The sequence below is a fragment of the Pteronotus mesoamericanus genome, unplaced genomic scaffold, assembly GCF_021234165.1.
Source record: "Pteronotus mesoamericanus isolate MK-2021 breed Mesoamerican mustached bat unplaced genomic scaffold, CSHL_Meso_final contig_20, whole genome shotgun sequence".
NCBI lineage: Eukaryota > Metazoa > Chordata > Mammalia > Chiroptera > Mormoopidae > Pteronotus > Pteronotus mesoamericanus.
Window position 1 is genome coordinate 62031565 of NW_026555085.1, and position 19852 is coordinate 62051416.

General features: G+C 37.0%; 1 protein-coding gene across 2 annotated transcripts in view; it reads right to left on the reverse strand.

Moving 5' to 3' along the window:
- Positions 1–19852, reverse strand: part of PDSS2 (decaprenyl diphosphate synthase subunit 2) — a 249313-nt gene that overhangs the window by 100664 nt on the left and 128797 nt on the right. For both annotated transcript variants that reach the window (XM_054569790.1, XM_054569788.1), the window contains exon 3: positions 6447–6645. In XM_054569790.1, the coding sequence (XP_054425765.1) occupies positions 6447–6645 (199 nt within the window). The remainder of the gene's footprint in view (positions 1–6446; positions 6646–19852) is intronic.

Below are 19852 nucleotides of genomic sequence, written 5' to 3' on the forward strand. Positions count from 1 at the left end.
TAAAAATCTAAGTGTTACCTAAGGCAATTACCTCAAAGACCCCTAATATCTTCAGGGAAAAGCCATAGGGAGAATAATTGACTTTGCTAATTTTACCCTTGACAATTATAAAAAAGCTCTGAGTTTCATATGACTGCAGAACACTTCATCTAATAGTCTGTCCCAGGAGAAGTACAGAAATACACATATAATATAGAAATTCAGACAAGACTCCAATAGCACAAGAAAATGGAATATTGATGGAAGTCATAAAAAATTAAAGTTGCTACAAATATGCTAGCTCTAATTACCAAGTTAAATACACACCATCAAAGAAAAAGCAGGCTGTCACTGAAAAAAAACTACTGACATACTATTGTATATACACAGAAATTCCGTATTAAGTTCTCCTGCTCACTCACTGCTGTGGTCTCTATTTACATTGCTATTGCTGACAATATTCCCTTTTTGTAAAAGAAAATTAAAACATCATTTAGTAGAAATCTAAGTTTACCAAGACATTAACTATATATAGAGAACTTAAGAAAACTTAATGCTGCTCCAAAGAAATATTTATCACCACCTTCTCTCTTCCTCTCCAAAAACCCTATTAACAGTTAGTGTTATACTCAATCAACTTAAGCTTCTGGGAACTCATTTAATAAGATAACTGAGATATAATAAAATAACTGAGATATAACTTTACTTTCCTTAAAAAAATACTCTGATGGGAATACTGCCAAGTATTTAAATGAAAAGAGCTGGTTTTGAATATCGAAGATTTGCTTTATCAAAGAGAATTCTTGACTTTCAGGCACTCTGGTTACTCCTTACAATACCCTCAGTTTAAAATACTTTTCAAATGATTTAGAAATCATCTTTTATGATTAAAAGAGGGCTACTAAAAGCCTAGAGTTATAGAAGATCCGTGACAGACACCTGATGGACATGATACTCAAGGTCTTTGATCAAAAGTGAGCCAATGAAGCTTCTTTTGAAATGGACATTACAGAGCCTTCAATGCCCTCTTGGAGAAAAAGGTGAAAAAGATCCATATTTTGGATAAACGGGAGAGTTGCACAGAATAGAATAAAAGCTTCAAGTCAGCACGTAACTATCAAATTTTAAAAAATACCCATGGGAAAAAAAAAAAAAAAGAAAAGAAAATTCCTCACCAGACAAAGGTCAATAAAATGCAAATCTACCACGAAGACACAGGACTCACTGAAGGGGCAGTAAATGCCTGGTAGTTCTTATTTCAAGGAGAAACTACAGGCTGAACTGTTGCTTGCATATGTTAAGTTTTGTTTTTTGTTTTTGTTTTTTGTTAATCAAGTAGTGCTACTGAAACCCAGTAGCAGATGGTGGAGGTCTTAGATTCTGGAACATTTATAGTGATGCATCTGAATGCAAAACACCAAGAGTGGATTTCACAGGCTGTGAATCTGATTTGATTTTGATGGGAGTAAAGTCTCCATTTTCTCTAAACTTGAACCAGGCTGAAAGAAAGAATGTGTGAATGATACAAGCTAGCCAAGAAAAAGGAACACACTAAATATTATTCCCATAAAGTGAAGTGGTTAAAGCAAGTAAATACTTGTTTGTGTCATTATAGCATGGTTACATTTATACTTAATACCACCATCTTCACCTTACATAATATTTTGTCAGAATAGCTTAAAGTAAGTTAAAATTGATGATTAGAGAAATCAGAAATTTATCCAAAGGCAATAAGCTTTGGTTTCTTTAAGGCAGGGGCAAGGCTGAAGACTAATTACTAAAATGTGGACCTAGTTACCCTGTCCAGAATCTCTCTTTCACTCAGGTATGTGGGTCTAGTCCATGAGTGGCCAGTGTTTGTGGCTAGAGCTAGTCACGTGCAGTTCAAGGCACCCAGAAACTAGACCAGACCTGCACTGAGAAATGGATTTTTATTTGAAGATTTTATTTATTTATTTTTAGAGAGGGGAAATGAGGGAGAAAGAGAGGGAGAGAAACATCAGTGTGTGGTTGATTCTCGCATGCCTCCTACTGGGGACCTGACCCACAACCCAGGCATGTGCCCTGACTGGGAATAGAACCGGCGACCCTTTGGTTTGCAGACCAGCACTCAATCCACTGAGCCACACCAGCCAGGACCAGACTTTCTGAGACCTCCTCCTTCTCCAAGACTCAAAGTTCATCACTGGCTACAGCAGGTATGGTAAAGAGGGAAGATGGATGATGGAGTCAGAGAGCGGCTTTCAGGGACAACAGATCACTCAACCTTCCACTAACCACTAACGTGTAACTTCCAGTAAAGGAGAGAATTTAAATGAGACCCATCAAAGTGTACTGTACACATAGAAAATAGAGTAGTTTGACAGTGAATAAGAAGAAAAGGAATGCCAAAATGGTAATAAATCTCTGGAGGGACATTTATACAGTGATTCATTTCTTTCTTTAGCTTAATTTTCATGTAAATATAAACTGTATTAAAGGTTCTGTTCTATTTTCTCCCTAAAACCCAGCAGGTCTCTTTCATGAAAAATATGTGCTAGCCACAAGTGTCATGGGCACATAGGACAGAAAGCTACTTGTCTCCTATTATCTCTTCTCCCTGTATCTTCTAGATTTTTGGCCAGATACATGGCTACCCACAATAATGTTTACATTTCCTAGCCTCCCATATAGCTGGGTGTGCCTGTATCATTAAATTCTAACAATAAAATTTAAGCAGAAGGATCTTGAATAATTTCTTAGAAATGTCTTTAAAGTGTTGACATTATATCATTTATCATCCAAACTGGGAAATTTGAGAGTAAAAGAGTGTGGTAAAGTTATTAAAATGTTATACTTTTTGAAATGCATACTTATTAAATAATAACTGACTTTATTATATTGGTGGACTTGTCAACTAGTTGTGATTGAAAACTATTTGCAAAAATAAAATTTCAAAAGAAATAAAAATAACATTCATATACAGTAAAACAAAATAAAAAAGAACTTCTTATTGGTGAGCTGAATATAAAAAATAGCCAGTAAAATAATTATTCTTGGTACACATTCACATAATTTAATCCATTTCTCAGTCATATCCTTCTCTAATATTGTGTCACTGGCATTTTTCTGAAAAATGTAATTTTAAAAATATGGTACTCAATTTAATTTCATTCATGTGTAATGTAGAATTCATTCAAAATAGGAGTGCTACCAAAAGATTCTTCCTGCCAGGTAAGAGACTCCAAATCATAATTACGGAAATGCAAATTTTAATCTCGTGTAGCATTTTAATTCTTACTATTTATTTTGTTCCATTCCTTTCTTTCTTTTGTATGGAAAAATCCCAATGGAAGCTTTTTATTCATTGTAATTCTCTAATTTGGTGTTCCATTTCTTGAATTCGATATAAGATTTCCAATTGATTTTGATCAAAATGCCACCAAAATTTTAATAACTCATGACAAAATTCAATAGCATTGCTGCATATAAAGATTCCTAAAGTTTGACTGATGACGGCAACAAAGGGAGAAGGCACATACTGCTGCGCTGGGGCAGGTTTTTGTATTCAGCAGCAGCCATACCCCCCGAATCTTACAGTCCAGAGACTCTGACCATAAAGATATTTGCACATTTTTATAACAAAGCTTCTATTTCAATTAGTAGAACGTTGACACTTGTTTGGATGCCATTATGCATTATGGGTATGCCACAACCAAATCCAACTATTCCAAAGGTTTCTCAATGTAGTTAGAACATTGTTTTTACCACAACACTGTGTGCACTTCAACAAAATTTGTACTTTTATTATTACAAACTAATAATTTTATCTTCGATGTTGAAGTCTTAAATTGAACTTCCAATTTTACTTAAAATGGCTTCACCTCTGGTAGAATATACTTCCAAAAGTTTTACCTTCATTTCATGAATGGATAGAGAAAACAAATGTTTTTAGAGTTAACTAAAATAATTTAATTACTTTAAGTACTAGATGACACTCAACTAAAACTAGAATTATTTAACGATTTGCAAAGTTCTTCTACCAATGAATCTAAAAAACATAAAGCTATTGATTCCCTTTTCCTATGTGCATTAAAAAACTTGAAGTTGAAAGGGAGTAAAATTAATTTAGAAGAACAGTCATTTATCTAAATAAAAGTTAGACTTCACAGAGTGGCATACATATGTACCTTTTGCAGCTGCATATGTTAGATCATCATTTTCAGAATTCTTCCTAAAGTAACCCCTGGCTTTGGAAGTAGAACCTGACACTTTTTCAGCAGACTTGACTCTTGTTATGTTTTCATGAGTTCAGTGATACCACTATGGCCACCACAGTGGATAGTAAATGTCAACAAACATTTTGTGCAAGTTATACATTCCTTATCAACTCTCTCGAGAAACGACAATCTAGTATTTTTTTTAAATGAAATATATACTTTTATTTTTTGAGCTTACTGCTGCCAAAGCAAAAACAAGTTGTTGCCTTATTATCAAATACCATATTTTGCTGTGTATAATGCACACCCATGTTTTTGGCCCAAACTTTCAGGAAAAAAAGACTTTCATTTTAATTTTTTAATTCAATTGTTTATTTATTTATATTTAGAAACAAAATCGATTATCATATTCCAGTGTATTATTTTGCATATAGATATCATAATTGCTTTTTAGAGTTACACTTTTAATGCACAAGCATAAAAAAAAGAATGAAAAACATTTATGTATTTATGGAATTAGTACTACCCATGGATAAGGCATATCCTTACTTTTCCCCTCAAAAATCTGGGCAAAAAGTATATACACTGCAAAATATGGGTAGTCATATCTTTACATTATACAAGCAAGCACGCTCAATCTACTCTTTACTGTACACAGCTTTGACTTCCCATACATATTTCATGGATGCCAAACCTCTAACTTACTTTGTTTCCCATTGAGTTTTTGGACTGGTACCTGATGATTTTGTGGTTCTTCAATGCCATGCATGGGCCACAGTATACTGGATGATACACCAAGTGGCCAGTAGGGTAGCAGTGTCAAATGCTTCTCCTATCACTGTCCCAAGTTATTCACTATCAGTAATTGCCCTGCATTGTGTCCTTAACTGGAGGTAGCTGAAAGTGTTGGGAAAAGAGATGAGTTATTGTTGGTTATCTTTCAGGTTTAGTGTTACACCTTAACAGAGCTATCCAGTGTACATGGGATTCACATACTACACTAAAAAAAAAAAAAAATTGAGGCAGAGGCTGGAAATGTAAAGTGGAGAGCTAGAAAGATCTAGAATAAATCAATGCTGATTTATTTTAATGTAATTATTAATGATTACTCTCTGTTAAAAAATAAAAAATCCAGGAAAAATGCTAAGTCAGATGGGATTCTGGGATAGCAAATTTACACTGAGACTGACCTTGGCAAACCAGGATGTATACTCGCTTGACCTTCAAGGGAAGAAGATCTGCCCTTCTCTGCCCTTCCTTCTCCTCTTCCTATTTACTGGAGTGAGAGAACACAATGGCAACTATCTTGGGATATAAGGTAGTAAGACAAGGCTGGCGAGCAGGAAGAGGCAGCTTGCATTCCTGACTTTGCATCATGTCAAATCATCAAGTCCAACTGGGACTACCTACTACTCCTGGATGCTTTTACAAGAGAAAAAAAATCTCCTATCTTGTTTTAGCCACTGTCATTTTATAGTCACACCTAATCCTAACTGATATATAAGAAATACCTCTAAATTTTTCTAGAAAGCAGCTTGGTAATATGTAGCAAGAGTACTAAAAATGTTTAAACCCTCTGAATCACTTCTAAGTATTTATCTTAAACAAATAACCTGGAATGAGAAAAATGGATATGTAAAGATATTTACCGAAGATCTATTTATGATAGTAAAAATTAGAAAAAATCTAAATGTCCAAAAATGAGAACTTTGTTAAATAAATATTACATCTAAATAGTTACATATTGTGCAGCCATTAAAAAGTTAATGAAAAAGTTAATAATATGAAAATGCCCGCATCATAATAAGAAGTGGGCAAAAATAGGCAGGATTAAAAAATTCTTTATACATGCAAGTCTTTACCTATGTTACTAAAAAATCCACACATATAAAGGTATGAGGAAATAAATAAAAGAGACATAGAGAAAATACATGAAAATATTAACGAACAGTGACTATCTCTGGATAGTGAGATTAATTTATATCTTCTTTATATTGAATATTTAACACTATCTTATAATTAACAAGTAATTTCGTCTGTAATCAGAAAAAAAAAGAATAATTTCAAAACTCTTTCCTGGCATTTACCAGTTTTATCTGGTGTCAACACTGCCATCACCACCACCACCACCATCATCATCACAACTTCGCTGAGCTTCCACATTTGGGGAGTTGCGGCTGCAGCGCCCATAAACCTTCGTGGCTTCTGCAGTCAACCCAGAGTCGCCCAAAGGCCACTCAGACACAAGCAAACTCTGCCCAGTTTTACCTTGGTGTTCTGTAGCAGCGCCAGTCCGTTGCAGGCATTTGCTAGAAGAAAGTCTCCACTCAAGATAGCTATTTTATTGCCAAAATGCATGTCTTTCAGTGGCCCATCAGAAGACTGCAATTCATTTAAATTTACTATTCCACGATGTACAAGGAGCGCAGTGTGGATAAGTTCTGTGATCTCTGCCAAGCTTCTTTGACTAAAACATAAAGGGAAGACTTGTCAGAATGTCAAGAATACTGTTTCTTATCATAATACCAGACTTCAGTTTTCAACAATAAAATATTTATAGATCAGTCTATTTTAGGTTGTTTCTTTTTAATAACTTCATTTAATTGAGGAATAAATGACATGTAACATTTTATTAGTTACAGGTATATAGCATAATGATTCAACATATATATTATAAAATGATCACCCCAATAAGCCTAGTCAACATCTATCACCACACAGTTACACATATTTTTTCTTCTGATAAGAACTTTTAAGATCTACTCCCTTAGCAACTTTTAAATATACAACGCAGCATTTGTAACCATTATCACTATGCTGCAGAACATGATCTATTCCCATGATCTATTTATTTTATAACTAGAGTTTGTACCTTTCAACAACCTGTGCCCATTTCACCTACCTCCTACGCCCCTCTCCTCTGACACCCACAAATCTATTCTCTGTATCTGTGAGTTCAGGTTTTTTGTTGTTTTGTTGTTTTTAGACTCTACATGTAAGTGAGATCATATGGTATTTGTCTTTCTCTACAGTATGACTTATTTCACTTGGCATTTTGAAGTTTGTTGCTTTTTTTGGAAGGTTTCAAATGCACTTTATTTCTTTAATCATGCTGTATTTTAATGGGCACACAGCCCTTTTACTTGGCATCAGTTATGAGTGGGTTTTAAAACAACTCACTATTGTATCAGCTGAGATGATTACTGACCTCTTCATTCCTTTGGGTAACTCTGCCAAAAAGGGACAGGTCCCATTGCATTCCAATTTGTATTGCTGTATATGTCCATATGGTGTCTCCACTAGCTAATACAGCATTACCGTATATGTCATAAAAATCAGGTATACATTTGTGATGGCTATGCCTGGCCATTGCTTGCTGAATGTTTTGAACTCAGGGAAGACTTTACTGTTTTGGGCTGAGGGAAACATTGTAAAGCACTGGAAGACAACTGTGGCAACTACAGCTGCTGGTTTGATGCAACTCTGAGTCAAGTACCCTTGCAAAAAGACTTAGAAAGTTTTTAATAGAGAATTTTGTGATCTACCTGTAGCCAGACCTTGACAACTCTCTTCTCTATTAACATTCCCCATTCTCTACTTCACCAGTCACCAGGATTCCCGGAGGAGCTGGCCCCTGGAGGGACACCCTTCACAGTTCTCTTCACTTTGTTCTCAGTGTAACTTTACTACGTCTATAACCTTAGGATTTCTGAGAATCCTTACTAGTATCTAATACATCTCCAATATAAGTGGGGATGTAATTTGTGCCGGACATTAAGCTAAGCACTTTTATACATTACTGTATTTAATCCTAAATGCAAAAGAAGAATAAATTCATGGTTTAGATTTAAACCTCATTTACATGCCCCCACCCCCAATCAGCAAGGATGCTGACTTATATACTGAAAAGCTAATGAAAATATTTTTTTAAAAGGAACTAACATTTAAAATTATCCTTTAAAAGAGCAACTAAAAGAAAGGAATAAAAATATATTTTATTAGTACCCTACAAATGTTCTCTAGTTTGCAAACTTATTCACTATAAAAATCCATATTGTTACATTTCACAAAAATTGAACAATGAGATTATGGGCAAGTATAAAACTCAAGATAGATTAAGCATTGGATAAATCTTCCATGCAGTTTAGCTTATGAAAGTAATAACCAAGCGAGCAAGAAATTGTAGTTGTTTTGAGTTACCCTAAGGATGAAAATGAATGTGAGCCTTTAATAAAGACATCTGTAATCATAAAACAGCATTCATTAAATAAATAGCAATCTTTAAAAGCCACATGGCCAGAAACAACAAAAACAATGGTGATAATAAAAATGAAAACCCTTCATCTGTGCCTTACCCACCATTTACAAAGAACTTTCAATTATAGTATCTACTCGTGCTATTTATAATAGCACGTCTGGAGAGGTTAAACACTGGATCAAGAACATTCTGTTTATAAGGGACAAGGCTGGAACTCAAAGTCACTGTGTCATAGTGACCAGTGATCATTTAAAATGTATCTTTTCCCAATGAATAGTAAATCAGCAGATGGGTTAGGGGACAAATCACCAATATTACCAACACTAGTATAAGTCCACCATAAATGTGTCCCATTGTCATCCTTAAGTTCTAAGCACTACATAAGAGGATTTTGTAGTTTATTAGGATAAAGTTTATTACGAGCAGACTTAACTCTTTTGCTCATAGTAACTGGGAAAAGTAATCAAGTTGTTTCCAAATCATTTGGTCAGAAACAAATCAAGGGATTTAGCCCAGTCAGGAATCTAGATAACAGCTATGATTCCATCTGTAACATCAGACTGTGAGCAAATCCCTTAGACTCTCAGACCCTGGTCTTCTCACTGCTGAAAGGAGAGGAACTGGAAAAACAGTTTCTTCCAGTTCTAAGATTAAGGGATTTCAGTTCCAAAATATACATTTACTTCTAAAATTCTAAGATTTGAGGGTTAAAAAAATTACTTGGTAGTTAATAGTTTAGAAAAAACCAAATTATTGCTATCACTGGTACCTACATTCCTGCAGGAAATTGAAATAAAATGATCGGTCATGCTGAATTCTGTCCTGTAATTCTACTACCTAGTACTGTGGGCTCAATGTCTAAGATTTTATCATCAGATAGACAACTCCAGATCATACTGTGCAGGAGTCTAATTTTGTGTACAGCAGAGAAGCAGTATGAAAGAAGCTGGGAATATTTTCTTCTCATTATCTTATTCTTATTTTAGCCACCTAAGGCAATCTAGTAAGCTTTCAAAGTACTAGATTTTAAAAATTATCTTAAATAAAGGTCTTCGTGTCATTTTTATACATATACATTTTAGTATTTTTTATGCTAAATCTTGATGAAAAAGGCTCACAGATGAATACCACTTATGTTAAGTAGTCAGAGTAAGGAAGTAATTACCACATTGGATATAACCCAGAGGATTAATTGATGTTTTCACAAGAATTTTCACCAAATTACTTTCTTTCAATTGTATGTTAAACAACTTCCTGTGTTTTGATCCATTTTCTTCCAACATTTCTCCAAAATTTTTAGTATTCTAAGCTTTGGAAATAAGGATAGCAGACACTGCTAGTTATCTATTCGCTCTTTCCTTCCTCACTACCAGTACACCTTTGATTATATTTGTAGTGACAGTGCACTCACTTAAAAACACTCTCCTCCCCAAGTTCCCCTGAGGCTAGAAGGTGATCTTGTAGCTCAGTCTGGCCAATGAATGAAAGTAGAAGTTCCTTAGGTAAAGTTTCTGAGAAATCTATTGAGTTCCTGATACGAGGGGGGGGGGGGCGGGGCACGACACAAATCCAGTTGATGTGCATCTTTGGCCTTCTGCGCTTCCCTATCTTGCTGTCTGGAATATGGCCCAACTGCCTAGAGGCACAGGGGAGACCTAAGGATCCTAAATAGGGCTCCCACCCAAAGGATGGTAAACAGGAGCAATGGAGAAGCCTGGGTCCCTGATGACTTCAAGTCAGCTCTGATGTGCTCATTTCTAGACATTTTGTTTTCTGAGAGAAACACTGCACTTCTTTAAGCTACTGTTTGTTAGAGTCTTGTTATCTGCAGCCAAATAAATTCCAAAAGATAGTCAACAAAAATTATACTACCACAAAAATGGTGAAGACATTTTATGTTCATATTCCTATGCCCTGGTTTTATTCACCTAATATTATCTTTTGAAGATGGTTCCATATATTACTTACAAATAGAGAAGTTCCACATTTTTTACAAATAGAGAATCTCCTTGTTCTATTTAACATCCATCTCTACAGAGGTTCATTGCATGGATGTGCCATGCAACTTTTGTTGCTATAGGGTGAATGATAAATCTAGATTTGTTTATAGTTTTTTAAAGAATCAGCTCATGTGTCACTTCTATGAAGTCTTCCCTCAATTCCCCAGAGTTAGCTCCTTCTGTGCCTGAAAACCTCTGAACATAGCTCAGTCATTTATTATACTACACTGTAATTATTTCTTCAGTCATCTACCTGTAATTCTACTGTCTCCCTCACTACACTGTAAATTATACTGTCCTACTTTCCTGGACCCCTATAAATATTTGTTAAATGAATAACTTTACTTGGCAATCAACCATATAAAGGTATAGGGAACTGTTATCATTCTTAATAGTTTCAAAAGGGAAAGAATGACTTAAACTTAAAAGCCAGATTTACAGAATTAGAGATAGAAGTGACCCCAGGGGTCAATTAACCTCAATTAACTCCTTCCAGGGATGACTGATAACAAATTACACAGCCCAGTCTGCTGGTGAATAGTTTTAGTTATTAAAAATTGTTCCTTATATTAACTTGAAATCTCTTTAAACGTTTTACATTTTTAAGTTGGCGTTAAAATAGTAGAAGGGTCAGTTGTGTTTCACCACACAGGCAAGGATGATCAAAGACAACGATGTCTTCTTTCTCTTTCTTTCTTATTGTTTATTTTTTCTTCCTCCTTCACTCGTAGCTTTCCTTTTTAGAAGTTTAACAAAATAGAGGAAAGTCCAGAGAATAATAAAAACATAATATTCCACGTAGAAATAACAAATGTTTACTGTCACTTTTAACAATTTTTAAAGATGTATTAAAAAAGCTTTATATTTTGGGTATTTTAAAACATTCAAAAGTGGACACTGTAGTATAAAGAACCTCTGTGGACCCTAATCTTGTTTCAGCTATATCTTTCACTGTCCTTCCAGATTATTTTGAAGCAAATGCCAGATATCATGTTATTTCATCTGCAAATACTTCAGATATCCTATATCTTTTAAGACGCCTAAGAGTGATTATGGCTCTCACTAAATTAATTACTTTGAGCCAATGAATTACTTTATGCTAAGCAATTAAAAAATTTTTTTTAATCCTTACATGAGGACATCTTTTCATTGCATAGAGAGAGAAGAAAGGAGGGGGAGAGAGAGAAACATCAGTGTGAGAAACATTGATTGATTGCCTTTTTGTACATGCCCCCACCGGGAATCTAAACATGGGTGTGTGGCTGAGCAGGAATCAAACATATTATCTTTTGGTCTATGGGACTATGCTCCAACCAACTGGGCCACACTGGCCAGGGCTGTGCTGAGCAATTTTACAGAAAGTAATCTTGCAAGCATAATAACAACTCAATTAACAGATTAATAAATTGAATAATGTAAAACTCACAACGGCTGTATGAGGTAAGCATTATTATTTCTACTGTACAAAAGGGAGCTGTACTGGCAGACTAACTTGCTCAAGTTCACACAGCTAGTAAACTGCAGAGCTGGATTCAAGCCCAGAACTCTCTGATTCTAATACCCAGGCTCTCTGCATATATAGAAATATGCAGAATAGCAGAATAGTAATAGAAAACTAGTAAGAATCCTCCCTGGCTGGTGTGGCTCAGTGGATTGAGTGCTGGACTGCAAATCAAAGGGTCGCTAGTTTGATTCCAAGTCAGGGCACATGCCTGGGTTATGGGCCAGGTCCCCAGAGTGGGGCGTGCAAGAAGCAACCACACACTGATGTTTCTCTCTCTCTCCTTCTCCCTCCCTTCCCTTCTCTCTAAAAATAAATAAATAAAATCTTTTAAAAAACAAAACAAAACAAAAAACTAATATGAATCCCAAACACAAAATGTACAAAACTCAGGGTATTTCTGAAAGCATTATAATGGCAGGCAAGAATCATTTATTTAAAATCATTTTTGAATCCTAAAAGATTTTTTAAACTGTAAAACTTGACTTTTATGTTCATGAGGGAAGAAAAAATTTGAAAATTACAAAGAAAATTTTGGGGAAATAAAGGCCTGTCATTTGAGATTTTAAAACTTATGAATCTACTGCAATTTTTAAAACTATAATAATATCACAAGAACAAACTAATGTTTAGTGGCGATCCAGGGGGAAAAAGTTATTTATGGTAAAGATATTTCAAATTGTTAGGGGAAACTCCTATTCTATTATTCTTTTTTAAAATTATATTTTATTAATTATGCTATTGTCCTGATTTTTCCCCCTTTCCTCCCTTCCACCCAGCACCTCTCACTCCCTCAGGCAATCCCCCACCATTCTTCATGTCCATGAGTCAAGCATATAGTTTTCTGGCTACTCCATTTCTTATACTGTATTTTACATCCCCTTGGCTATTCTGTAACTACCTATTTGTAATTTTTAAACCCCTTATCTCTTCACCCATTTCCCCACATAACCCTCCCACCTGACAACTATCAAAACATTCTCTGTATCCATGATTCTGTTTTTCTTGTCTGCTTAGTTTGCTTTTTAGATTCAATTATTGGTAGACATGTATTTATCGTCATTTTATTGTTCACAGTTTTGATCTTTTTCTTAAATAAGTCCCTTTAACATTTCACGTAATAATGGTTTGGTGATGAGGAACTCCTTTTGCTTTTTCTTGTCTGAGAAGCTCTTTACAGGCCTTCAACTCTAAATGACACCTTTGCTGGATAGAGCAATCTCAGCTGTAGGTCCCTGCTTTTCATGACTTTGAATATGTCTTGCCAATCCCTTCTAGCCTGCAAAGTTTCTTTTGAGAAATCAGCTGACAGTCTTACAGGAACTCCCTTGTAGGCAACTAATTGCTTTTCTCTTGCTGCTTTTAAGATTCTCTCTTTATCTTTAACCTTTGGCATTTTAATTATGATGTGTCTTGGAGTGGGCCTCTTCGCATCCATCTTGTTTGGAACTCTTTGTGCTTCCTGGACTTTCATGCCTATTTCCTTCACCAACTTAGGGAAGTTTTCTTTCATTATTTTTTCAAATAGATTTCCAGTATCTTGCTCTTTCTCTTGTTCTTCTGCTAATCCTTTCATGTGAATGTTGGAATGCTTGAAGTTGTTCCAGAGGCTGCTGTATTATCCTCATTTCTTTGGATTCCTTTTTCTTCTCATTCTGATTGGTTTTTTTTTTCTTCCTTATGTTGCAAATCATTGATTTGATTCTCAGCTTCATTCACTCTATTGCTGTTTCCCTGTAAGTTGTTCCTTATTTCAATTAGTGTATCCTTTGTTTCTGACTGATCTTTTTTATGCTGTTGAGGATGTCACTAAGTCCCCTGAGTATCCTTAAAACCAGTGTTTTGAACTCTCATCTGATAGATTGCTTATCTCCATTTTATTTAGTTCTTTTTCTGGAGTTTTGATTTGTTCCTTCATTTGGGCCATGTTTCTTTGTCTTCTCATTTTGGCAGCCTCCCTGTGTTTGCTTCTGTGTATTAGGTAGAGCGGCTTTGACTCCATGTCTTGGTAGTGTTGCCTAATGTAGTAGATGTTCTGTAGGGTTTAGTGGCACAGCTTCCCCTATCACCCAAGCTGGGTACTCGAGGTGTGCCCTTCGTGTGGGCTGATTACACCCTCCTCTTGTAGTTGAGACTTGGTCACTGTCATTGGGAAGGATTTACCCAGGTCAGTTAGCTGCAACAACTGGCTGTGACCACTTACCACCAACCTTTGCACTCCATGAAAGATCCATTGTGCAGGGACAGGCTGGTTGTACTCCAACACCGTCTGTAGCTGTCCACTGGGTGTGCTGGCCCCGAGGTTTCCTGGGTGGTGCAGGCCAAAGGTGAGCCCCCATCTGTGTTTTGCCCAGGGCCACCCTGCCTAAGCTATAAAGCAGTCTGAGATGGCTACCACTTGTGTTAGACTTGGGAAGTTCCCAGGCAAAGCCACGCTGTGAATCTAATTTCGCTGCTGACAGTGCCAGGCCTGGGGCTCACCGAGGCCAGCTGTTGCTTGTTTGAGAGGACCTAGGAAGTTGTGAAGCTTGAGCCAAGACCCGCCATTCATAGGGAAAAGCAGCATGGGTGGGTCCATAAGTTGGGTGGGGAGGAGTCTCTGAGGACCTCCAAGGTGGGTGAAGCAGTGTTAGCCAGGTTTTTGGAGTCTCAGATATGGCACCAGCATGCTGGTTCTGTGGCTCTGTGAGAGGAAGGTTTAGAAAAGGGACAAAGGCCTCTGTTTGCCTTGATGCCAGACACGTTTCTCCCAGCATGCCACTGGTACCTTTCAAGCTGCTCCCCCAGTTCTGGAGCTCAGAGGGAGCAAGTCTGAATAGATGAGTCTGTGTGTGTGTTCTTCAAGAGAACTGCTTGAGGTTCCAGAAGTTTCTTCTACTGACTCAATCCCCATTGATTTTTGCAGCCAGATGTTGTGGGGACTTATCTTCTTGGCACTGGAACCCTGAGCTGGGGGGCCTGATGTGGGGGTAAGACTTCTCACTCCTGAATTTTATCCACCTTACATGGGTGAGGGACCAACCTGTTCCGTATCCTGTGCCCCTCTTATCAGTCTGAATGGATATGGTTTCTTTAATTCTGTAGTTGTCAGACTTCCATTCAACCCAATTTCTGAAGGATCTGAGTGATGATTGTTCTATATTTTAGTTCTAATTTTTTTGTGGTTGTGCAAAGGGCTGAGGCCATGTTTGCCTATGCTGCCATCATAAAAGATGAATTATTCTTACAAAAGATGTTGGGCAACTGGCTATCAGTTGAGAAAAAAATTAATAGACCCCTATCTTACTCCACAGGATAAAAAAATTTTGAATTAAAGATCTAAATGTGAAAATACGAAGTACAAATTTAAGTCAAAACGTAAAAAAATAAAGCATTTGTAACACATACAATAGAAGATTATATTAAAAATACATGTGGAACTTGTCCAAATTGGACATGATTATAAGGAAAAGATAAACAGCTCAAGAGCAAAATGGGGAAGAATATGAAGAGGTAATTCTAGAGGCAAATGGCCAAAACCACATAAAATGATGCTCAACCTCACAAATAATTTGGAAAAGTAGCACGATAATAATAAGGAGATAATACTTTTAGTCCATTAGCTTGGCAAATATGGAAAAGCTCAGAAGTAAGGCAAGCAGGAAGATGAAGAAACCATTAATCCCATCACTTAGCAACCTGCTCAAAACCGGCTCCCCATATCACTCAGGGTAAAAGCCAAAGTCTCTACAAGGGACTTCAAGGTTGAAGGTAATCTGCCCCAGCTCCTCTACCCCCTTACCTCTTTGACTTCATTTACTAGTCTCTTCCCTCCCTGAACACTCTTCTACAGCAGCTTCCTTGGTGTCTCTTGAACATCCCAAGCCTGATCTTGCCTTGGGGTTTTTGCCCTTTCTTCCATCTGGACCAATATTCTCTTACAGATCTGCAAGGCTTAGCCACTTGCTTCCTTCAGGTTCCTTCAAAGCTCACTTGATCAGTAAAGGCCTTCCCTGACTACTCCATTTACAACTGCAACATTCCCATCCTCACCAGCACTCTTCGTCTCCACTTCCTGCTTTCCTTCCTCCATAGTACTTACTGCCACCCGACACGCTGTTTTGTGTTTTGTTTCTCTCTCCACAGCCCCACAGAGGAAAGCTCCACAAGGGCAAAGAATGAAGGAGGGAGGGGGAGAAGCAGAGCAAAAGAATTCCTAAGATATACTTCAAAAATACCGAAGTTCAAATATATCAAGACATGTGAATAAAAATAAAAGGTATATGCTTTTAATGCCAGGTAAAAGAATCTTTCATGGTGACAATCTTTAACTAATTATGTGTCAATATTAATTTTGTATAAGTAGGCCAGACCCCAAATTCTAAGAAATTCATTGCAATAATTACAGAAACATAATGATTTTCCTATCTTGCTACTTTTTCACACAGATAACCTAACTGAAAACAGAACTTTGAATTTTGGCTTTGCCAAGGTCACAGCATTCAGAACTAAATGAAAATGCCAAAGCTGAAGGATGCAGTGATGGTGACCTGCAAATAGAGATGGAGTCACAGGCACAAGGTCTGAAAAGAATGACCAGGCCTCACTTCCAGCTCTGACCACACAGTAGGCAATCACTGAAGTACTACTGAGGGCTGCGTCTTGTTTAGGAAAGCTGAGACTGACATTCCAAGGTAGGCCAGTTTGTCGCTGGTCTCATTCAAAGACATTAGATTCTTGTGCCTTTGTTAGAATCTTGCCATGCCATGAAAACACAGGGTCTGGAAGCAAAGGGCAAACAAGACAAAAATCCTTAAGTAAAAACCTTCAGTAAAACCTTTAAAACAAAGTTCCCCCATATTCAGTAGTGTAATTTTGAACTACTGGGAGTTCTGCAGAAATATAATTTTAAAATAATCATAGGTTAATACAAAGACTTATCTCTCTTGATTTATTTCCAAAAGTTAAATCTCAGTACTTTTTATATTTTTAAATAAAATTATATATATTTAAGGTATATAACATGCTGTTTTGATAAACATATAAATGGTGAAATGATAACTATAGTCAAACTAATTAACATATGCATCTCCTCAAGTTACTGGTTGGTTGGGGTTTTTTTTTAAAGAAAACTCAGTATTGATGTGTCCTGTAATTAGTTCCCTCCATACCTGCTGATCAATCTATAGAGGTGAGCTCCTTTCATGGTGGTAGTCATACTTGGGAAAGCAGAGGATGTTGGGACTCAGCAAGAAGTCACCATAGTTATTACGAGAAATTAGCCAACTAAACGAAATTTGTAATACATTTTCTCTTTATACATGAACATAAAGTTCTGCTTAGTGATCAACTAACACGCCTATGAAACTAATAAAGCAAAACCAAGCCAAGTAACTTACTGTATTTAGGAATATTTTCAGAAACATTATTTTGAGTAACTAGACACAAACTTGATGTTGTCAACACATAATCATCTTGCAGGTCAACTATTTGCCCACTATAATGAGAGAGAGGGCTAACTAACTAACTAACTAACTAACTAACTAACTAACTAAATCAGGTTTCTGGAAACAGTTTAAGCTGGCCTATTTTCCGCCAGAGAAGCAAAGGGAAAGCCTAGGTCTCTAAAAGTTTTTTTGGTCTGGGTATCACAAAAGGGGTTAAAAATACTTCAGACTACCAAAAAGCCTAACGAGACATCTGGGTGCTCCGGCTGTCACTGTCAGGACAGCCCTTGGAGGGAATGCCCGTATCAATTCGGTTTATCAGATGGACAGCTGATCAACATTAAAAAGACTTGCTCTGGGCAGACTGAGCTGAGCTTCCTGACATGAATTCCAATGAGAGCCCTCTGCACTCAACCACTGAGCTCTGCCATTTTTTACTGTTGCAGCTCCCTGGACATATGGGAATCCCTAGCGATGAGCACATAAAGCTGCCTCTAACTCAAGTGACGGCTCATTTCCCCTGGCTGAAGGCAGACATTAATATCCTGAGGAGATCAGACCCGCCTCTCTGACCCCCATCTACCGAAGCAAAACGACTATCCTATTTCTTCACTTAATAAGCTTTTAATGAAGAAAACCAAAACCCCCTCTCTGACTGCAACACAGTTCTACATGAAAAGGTTATACAAATACATCCAATTCCATATCAAAGTTTTCCAAAATATCTGTCCCTCGCACCACTGGAGAGGGGAGTCTGTCACTCACTCGCCCATAGTGCTCGCTCTTTCTGCTGCAGTACAGGAGTTTAGTTCTTCCTTTTGATAACTATGAGCTGTCTCCACAGTATTACAGAACTGGTTACAAAGAGTGTGCTGGTGTTTCCATTTTCATTACATACCTTTTTCTTCAAAGGTTCATCACTTAGCTATGAAAACTTCTTCAGGCACAACCAGACTAGGAGAAATGACAGTCCAGCGACAACCCAGACAGTGCACCAGAAAATACTGAGCTAAATTAGAATAGAAGCTAGAAGTATTTGGTGGAGTTGGCATATGTATTTTGGTTTTAGGAGGGATAAAAGAAAGGATGTATGATGACAATTGAAGAAGACAAGCAGATTTGTACTTGTGAATCTTGGAGATGGCTTAAAAAGGAGAGAACTCCGAATCGTTACTGAAGTTTGGTGCTGGGCCCACTACCTACTGCCAGGCTCTGTGAGTTCTCTATTGCTTCATGAGGGTTGAATTTTCTTTCTGGGAGAAAGCAAGTAGGGGTCAGGAGAAAAGTGAAGGCTGTTTGTTAAATGGGGCACAGGAAGCACTGCAGGGGATAAATGTCATTCTGCAAAGACCTCTCCAACTAATACAGGAGGCAGTGATGAACTGAAAAGGGAACCTTGGCAGGCCTCATTAGACCATGAAACATGTCTACAGTTGGGAAGGTTAAGGTGAGCATAACAGGGACAAGATGTTCCCTATGAAAAATAATGTCAGTGATAGGCTTTAAATTAGATTGCTTATACTACTATCTCATAATCAACTTAGGTCTCTAGAGCAAGAGAACAAATCCTAAATGTCCCCCTCAAAATTTCACCAGGTCTTTTCGCCTAGTGCCCCACCATGTTTAAATCACAGACAATAAAAGCCATGAGCGGATCCTCAGTGTACAGGCTCATTAATATACAATTAACATACTACATCCCAGATATTAGAATTTTTTATATAGCACCTCATTTAATCTTTACCACATTTAGTTACAGACCCTATTTTATAGATGAGTAAATGGATTTCTACAGGAGAGGATATCACAGAGCATTTCCAAGAAATATTGTCCAGGAGTGGGCAAGACCACAACGTGAACATTAAATGGAAGGAAGGGACACATCTCCAAAGAGGACACAGAGATGGCCAACAGGCATATGAAAAGATGCTCGACATAACTAATCAACAGAGAAATGCAAATTAAAACCACAATGAGCTATCACCTCACACTTGTCAGAATGGCTATCATCAATAAATCAACAATCAAGTGCTGGCGAGGATATGGAGAAAGGGGAATTCTTTTGCACTGGGTTCTGGCGAGAATGCAGATTGGTGCAGCCACTGTGAAAAGCAATAGGCAGATACCTCAAAAAATTAAAAATGGACCTGCCTTTTGACACAGCAATCCCATTTCTGGTAATATATCCAAAGGAACTCAAAACACTAATTTGAAAGAACATAAGCACCCCTGTGTTCACTGCAGCATTATTTGTAATCGCCAAGATATGGAAGCAGCCCAAGTGTCCATCAGCAGATGAGTGTATAAAACTATGGGACATTTTACACAATGGAATACTACTTGGCCATAAAAAAGAAGAAAATTTTACCCTTTGCAACAGCATGGATGGCTCTGGAGAACCATTATGCAAAGTGAAATAAGCCAGTCAGAGAAAGACATATATCACATGATTTCACTCGTATGTGGAATCTAATGAACAAATTGAACTA